The 7,412-nt window shown below is 34.5% G+C and overlaps 2 protein-coding genes across 2 annotated transcripts in view; one reads left to right on the top strand and one right to left on the bottom strand.

Annotated features, from left to right (window-relative positions):
• The window catches only part of rbbp5 (retinoblastoma binding protein 5), a gene marked incomplete at its 5' end in the record, with an annotated part of 9,662 nt that extends 6,832 nt beyond the window's left edge, over window positions 1-2,830 (bottom strand). The window contains 5 exons of the mRNA XM_016499241.1: window positions 176-295; window positions 1,909-2,018; window positions 2,095-2,257; window positions 2,331-2,471; window positions 2,670-2,830. Coding sequence (XP_016354727.1) covers window positions 176-295; window positions 1,909-2,018; window positions 2,095-2,257; window positions 2,331-2,471; window positions 2,670-2,830 — 695 coding nt within the window. The remainder of the gene's footprint in view (window positions 1-175; window positions 296-1,908; window positions 2,019-2,094; window positions 2,258-2,330; window positions 2,472-2,669) is intronic.
• A 2,026-nt stretch (window positions 2,831-4,856) lies between these two features.
• The window catches only part of LOC107698304 (cryptochrome-1-like), a 19,312-nt gene continuing 16,756 nt past the window's right edge, over window positions 4,857-7,412 (top strand). Inside the window, exons 1-2 of the mRNA XM_016499260.1 lie at window positions 4,857-5,468; window positions 6,469-6,653. Coding sequence (XP_016354746.1) covers window positions 6,496-6,653 — 158 coding nt within the window. The 5' untranslated portion in view covers window positions 4,857-5,468; window positions 6,469-6,495. The remainder of the gene's footprint in view (window positions 5,469-6,468; window positions 6,654-7,412) is intronic.

Raw genomic sequence — 7,412 nt, 5'->3', positions numbered from 1 at the left:
ACACACACCCACACACACACACAATATACACACATACACACACAAACACACACACTATACACACAGACACACACTATACACACACTATACACACACTATACACACACACACACACACACACACACACACACACAATGATTGTGACACACACACACACACACACACACACACACACCTGTTGACCAGGTCCTGCAGCTTCTGCATGGGCTCAGGTTCTCCGTCTCTGCCGCACGTCATGATCTCGCGGCCGTCGTAGACGCGGATGATGCGGTCCGCTGTGTTGATGAGGAAACAGCTGCGGGACGAGAGGACGATCACATGACGCACATATACTCACAATACTGCTAACACTCATCTTGATATTAATCCGTACTGAAAACATAATAATAATTTATTTATTTATTCAAAACAATGAACCTTTTAATGAGATTTATGTAATATAATAATATTATAATTAAAACATTTAAAACAATTTTAAAAATAAAATATGTAATGTGGTATCATCATTTATTACAATTTCTTATATTACCTTACACATTTATACTAATATTATAATTAAATAGTTTTGCGTCATTGTTTATTACTTATATTATGTACTTACACAAATAACATTTATATTATATTGTTTATTTATTATAATTAAATAAATAGTTTTGCATTGTTTATTACTATTTCTTATATTATCTGAAGTATTTTAATGAGACTTATACAAATAATAATAACAAACATTAAAAATATTATTATAATTACATAAAATAATAATAAAATTGAATATTATAAAGCGGATAGTTCCGGTGCTTGATTCTGATTGGCTGAGCCGCGTTCGAAGCTGTTGTAAATGACTCTACAAAGTAACATACACCTTTGTTTACGTTTGTCTGTTGCTCGGCAACCACTTTGTTACAACCACAACTGTTTCTGAGGAGCTACATTGTTTGGTGGAAGAATACTATTTTTAAACCACGGCTTCTTTAGTTTGCCATCATTTATACACATTAATGTTAATATTAAAATGACATAAAACAATAATAAAATAGTTTGGCATCATCATTTATTATGATTTATTTTATTATGATATGTACATTAATAAAACTTACAAAAACAACAATACCATTAAAAATTAATAATAATATTATAATCACAGTATAATTAAAGTAATAATAAAAATGTAATAAATAGCTTGGCATCATTTATTATTATTTTTTATATTGTGTATTTTAATGAGACATAAACATAATACAACTAAAACATTTATAATGATCTGATAATTAAATAAAAAAATAAATGAAAATAAATAAATAGTTCAGCATTGTTTTATCATCATTTCTTTATATCTTCTGCATTTTAATGAGACTTGTAAAAATAACAATAACAGTAAAAAATTATAATAAATGTTATTATCAGATAAAATAACAGTACAAATAAGTAATTATTAAATAATTAATGATATAAATAATAATAATTATAGTTTACTATTATTATTTTTATATTATCTTTAAGTATATTAACAAGACAAATAAAAAATACAAATAACAACAACAATATAAAATAACTTTTAAAATAAAAAAACTAAAAAAACTACAACTATATAATTAAACAAAATAAACAACTAGTTTGCCATCATTTACTATTTTTTGTATTATTTTTTTATGAGCCTTATATAATAATAAGATAAAAAATAACACCAATATAAAAATGACAATAATATTACAATTAAATTAAATAAATTAATAGTTTGACATCAGTTTATTATTTTATATTATGTTATTGTGGTAAATAAATAAATAAATAGTTTGGCATGGTTTATTAATATTATATTATTTTAAATGTTTTATTGTTAGTTAATCTATAGTTAGTATATTAATATTATTTTATTGCGTCCGTGTGAATGCTGGTGTGACCTCTGACCTGCCCTTGCGTGCGAACTCGATGGATTTGATGGCGGTGGTGTTGCTGGTCCCTGTGGTCACTCTGAACGACGCCACGAGGTCCTGCTTGTTTGTGTTCAGCACCAGAATCTGGACAGACCGACACGTTAGATGGACATCTCAGTCTCACACACTCACACTCACACTCACATGTGTGACCTCTGACCTTCCCCTTAGCGTTGCCGGTGTAGATGTAGTCTCCGCGCCGGTCGAATGCCGCCACCACGTTCAGGTCGGAGTCGTCGTCCACCGGAAGCACAACGTGTTTGGCGTCGGACAGCGTGAGCAGGACCGGCGCAGACTTCATGGGACACACCAGAACCTTGTCCCTGAAACACAGAGTCACACTCTTGCTCACTCACAGGAAGTCATGCGCGTGGCACAGGAAGTGAGGATACTCACATGTCTCTGGGGTGGTACTGCAGCTTGAGGATGGGCGAGGGGAAGCGGAAGCGCTGGTCGCAGTCTCCCGTCAGGACGTCCCACTGAGACACGATGTTATCCGTGGAGGCACTCACCAGCTTGTGTCCATCTCTGCTCCAGCTGAACCACAGCAGACACTCAGTGAGGGACACGTCTATGTGAGAGTGAGAGTGTGTGTGTGTGTGTGTGAGAGTGTGTGTGTGTGTGAGTGAAGTGTGTGTCTCTGTGTGAGTGAAGTGTGTGTCTGTGAGAGTGAGTGAGTGTGTGTGTGTGTGTGTGTGTAAGAGTGAGTGAGTGTGCGAGTGAGTGTGTGTGTACCTGAGCGAGCAGACGGGGTGTATGTGTGCGCTGATGATTTTGGCGATTCCTCGCGTCAGAAAGTCCCAGATGACGATGCGTCCGTCATTGCAGCCAACAGCGAGCAGCGTCCCCCAGCGGTTAAACGTGCAGGTCAGAGCCATACTGATGCAGTCCAGAGCCCCCCCCGTGCACACACACACACACACACACACACACACACACACACACACACACATATAGAAACAATTACCACAAGGATCATCCAGGAAATTACACACAGCATTAAGATTTAATACGTAAACTTTTGAATGGGGTAATTTTGATAAATTCAGCTATTATTTTGTCTTGTGGAGTACATATTAACATCTGTTATGTGAAATAGCTTATTAGAGACAGTACAAAATAAAAAAAGAACATGCAATTTTCATGATCCCTCTTATTTTGTGAAAATTATTAACATTTTGCATATTCTACAGGGGGTATGTAAACTTATGAGCACAACTGTATATGCATTTTTTTTTCTTAAAATGTATAATGTATTGAAATTATAAAAACTAATTAAATAATATATTTAAAGGAAATTATATATATAACTGTAACTATATATATCTATATACATACATGACATAAATATATAAATTTTTATATAAAACTATATACATAATTAAATGTATAGGTTTAAATGTATATATATATATTAAATTTTTTTTGCAAAGAAATTACAATAAAAATATATAAATATATATTTAAATGTATATATAGTTTTGCATAAATTATGTATACATTGTATGTAATATAATTATAAAAACAAAAGAAATAATATATATATAATAAATGATATACAGAGATTATAAACTATGTACATGTATAAATATGTAAATACATTTTTAATTAATTTAAATATACACATTACACATATAATTATAAAAGCACACACACACATATACTTTATAATGACAAATACACTATATATGTTGTTGCTGTACCTCTGGATAATTCTGCCCGAACGACTCTGCAAGATAGAAAATGTATTTTGATAAATTACAGCGTTATTTTACAGCAACAACGACAGAAAATTAATTCACACAATCTGTATTAATATAATTATGAATATGAATTAACCTGTCAGTTCCTATCAGAGAACCGAAAGCTGTATACATATAATAAAATACATCGTTAAACGAGCACTGAAAGAGAAAGCTCCTCATAAATACTCCGTTAAACAATAATCAGTAAGTTTCCACTGAATGTTTATAAACATCACAGACGGCTAGCAGCGGCTAGCGCCGAGCTAACAACCCGCAGATCTCACCGAGCAACTCCAGATTCATCTCTGCTGCGGCACAAACACAAACCCGACGACCAGTCAGCAGGGAGATCAAGATATGAATGAAAAATCCGCAAAAACGGCAAATATTAAAACGCTCCCGACGAGCGACTGCTGCGAGACTGCCGCGGAGCTGCGAGGAAGGACCCCAAAACAAAGCGCCCCGGCGAGCGCCTGAACAAAACACACCGAACCGCTCTAATTAACGCAGTCTTCACTCAGTTTATGCTTTAAAATTGTTTAAAAATAAAGGAACGATTGTTTTAGGGTTAAAATCTAAACAGCAACAAACATTCAAGAAGAGCCAATTTGACACTAAATAATAGGATGTAACCACTGATCTATAATATATATATATATATACACACACACACACATATATACTCTAAAGTAGAGCAACTATGGGATTTATAGCGTAGCAGCAGCAAAATATTACAGTAAAAACATAAAGCACAGCAAATTTCTATACACAGTACAGAAAATAATTGTCGGAAAAAAATATATCCACTATTATTACACGTTTTTAATAATTATACACTTTGTGTAGTAACTTTCATAAGTTAGAAAAAAAGTCGAAAATATTATCCTATAATGTAATATATATGTCAACGTATGAAAGAACCCATGTTTACTTTATTTATCGTGTAAAATTACATCGTAAATAAGATCGTTTTCCGTTTCTCATTAGCACTGAAGGCATCATTCGCACAGTTTCCAGCTCTTCTAAGCTCTTCTACTGTGCCGTACTGAAACCGCGCCCTCAGAGCCAAAATGGCGCTCTATAGAGTCGCGCTTGTGATCATCCGGGTGTCTGAGGATGCGACCAATCAGACGGCGGATGAGCTTATAAGGCGGGGTAAGGTGTCTTCGGGAAACCCGACTATTACAGCATTACTAACGAGCATAAATAACAAACGAACGGCGGGATCGCGTCTTAAAATCACGCTAAACGGCATTTATTGTTCAAAACCCTTCAGAATGACTCGCAAAGCTCTTTTCATCCACGCCGCATAAACGTGAGAGGGATATTTTGACGTCACCTCGGCGCGGACCAATGAGCGGCCTCCATATGTGGGGCACGAGCTGCGTGACGTATCACGGCGGCTCGCAGGCAGCATAGCTGCAACTATAGATCGCTTTAAACGCTCCACGTAAAGTGATTATCTTAGTCTTTTCATATGTATATTGTATGTATTTTTGTTTATAGAGACTTAACGTAAACCCAATAGAGATCTACAGCCGCAAATCTATCTCTACGACCTCTAAAACGTTACAAATGTAGATCTAGTGTGTTCGTGTCTGTGCTCAGGGTGTCGGCGCATGCGCAGTGCGCTGAAGCGTTATGTAAACCTGCTCTGATTTAGCCCGGTTTTATGTAAGTGGACTTTGGTGGACTGAGCGGGTCTGCAGCGGTTCTGCTGGCACATCTTCATAAACTCTGAGATGATTTTATAACATAAACTCATTTGCCCGCATCAGTAACGCCTCAGGTGAGTGCCGCTTCTCAAACTCGCGGCTTATTTCATATATTTATGCAATATAAACAGACAAAGAAGTTACATAAAAAGCGAACCCGTGACGCATTTATTAAAAATCGCACTATTTGGTTCAAACTCGAAATATAAGAGCGCCTTTTGTTTGTTTATCAGGTTTCTATGGCGTTTTGTGACGTAAGCGACGCTGACTGTAATGACCCAGTTTTAGGATTGAGGGTCACGTTATTAAATATGCAAAATTATGTGTAAAACTCTAAGTTTATGTTGATCATGTATGCAAGGGCTTTTATCTTTAATTAAAAATAATATTTTATGTGTTGGTTTATATTCCGTGTCATTTTGCTACATAGAAAGTAAATAAACGTCAAATACTTTGTTATTTTATATCATATTAATATAATTTAAAACATCTAAAGTGTAATAATATATAAAATATTATAATAAGCATAAATGTATGTATGTATGTATGTATGCTTTAGTTAATGTTAGATTCTTAATATATTTTTATTATATATATATATATATAAGTTTTATCAGCATTTTTATTAACACGTTAATGTAATATTGCTTAAAATTTTATATGGTTTAATTTGATATTAATGATAATACTTGATTTTAATTATAATTAATTAAATGTTAATAAATGAACAACCAATGAACTGCTTTTTATTGCGTCATTTTGTTACATAAACAGTAAATGCTTTTGCATTTTTAAGAATTATTTCATATTATATAAAAATATAATCTAAATATATCTAATAATACATGAAAATATTTTAGCAACACAACAATTAAATATATTTTTTTATTATTATTTAAAGTAGTATCTAATTATGAAAACAGTATTTTATTAATAATATTTACATTTTATTATTATGATCAATAATTATTCTCAGCACATTAAATGAATAATACATGAAGACTTGTTAATGTGTTATAATAATTGATTTTAATGATGTAAATGAATGGAATGTTAATAAAGCTCTGTCTATAGGTTCAGCTTCTGCTTGTGATCTGCATCATGTCCATTAACTCCATCCACTGGTTCCGGAAGGGTCTGCGTCTGCATGATAACCCGGCTCTGCTGGAGGCCGCCAGGGGCTCCGATACGCTGCGCTGTGTTTACTTCCTGGACCCCTGGTTCGCCGGTGCCTCCAACCGCGGTGTCAACCGCTGGAGGTGATCAACACACACACACACACACACACACACACACACATATACTCACACACACATACTCACTCACACACAAACACACACACACTCACTCACTTACACACTCGCACACACACACACACACTCACACACACTCACTCACTTACACACTCGCGCACACACACACACACACTCTCAGGGATCCGGTCTGGACTCGGGTTTGACGTCGCCACACGTTTCCATGGCCATGACCCACTTTCTGCAGCTCCGTCACGAGTTTGACTGCGTTCCTCAGCCTTCAACACAGAGAGCTCCAGTTACAACAGAGATGCTACTGAGGGAACACCGTGTTCCTGAGAGACAGAGAGAGACTGAGAGAGAGAGACTGAGAGAGAGACACTGAGAGAGGGAGAGAGAGAGAGAGACTGAGAGAGAGCGAGACGCTGAGAGAGAGGGAGAATATGAATTGTTAATTATAATTATTATTATTTTTGGCATATCATATGTGATATTTACTGTTTATTTATATAAATAAAAACAATATTTATATAGAGACTTTTATAACAATTAACAAAAATCGAGTTTTTATTACTGTAATATATACATATTATTATTACATTTTAAAGTTTATACATTATAATTGTGTTTGTTGTACTGTTTGTTGTAATTTATAATTTTCTGAATTATGAATTGTTAATTATATATATAAATATATACACACACACACACACACACACACACACACACACACACACACACACACACACACACACAAATATATAC

The sequence above is a fragment of the Sinocyclocheilus anshuiensis genome, unplaced genomic scaffold (assembly GCF_001515605.1).
Source record: "Sinocyclocheilus anshuiensis isolate Anshui unplaced genomic scaffold, SAMN03320099.WGS_v1.1 scaffold2216, whole genome shotgun sequence".
Lineage (NCBI taxonomy): Eukaryota > Metazoa > Chordata > Actinopteri > Cypriniformes > Cyprinidae > Sinocyclocheilus > Sinocyclocheilus anshuiensis.
The sequence above is the reverse complement of the archived record's forward strand: the minus strand, read 5'-3'. Positions and strand labels throughout refer to the sequence as shown.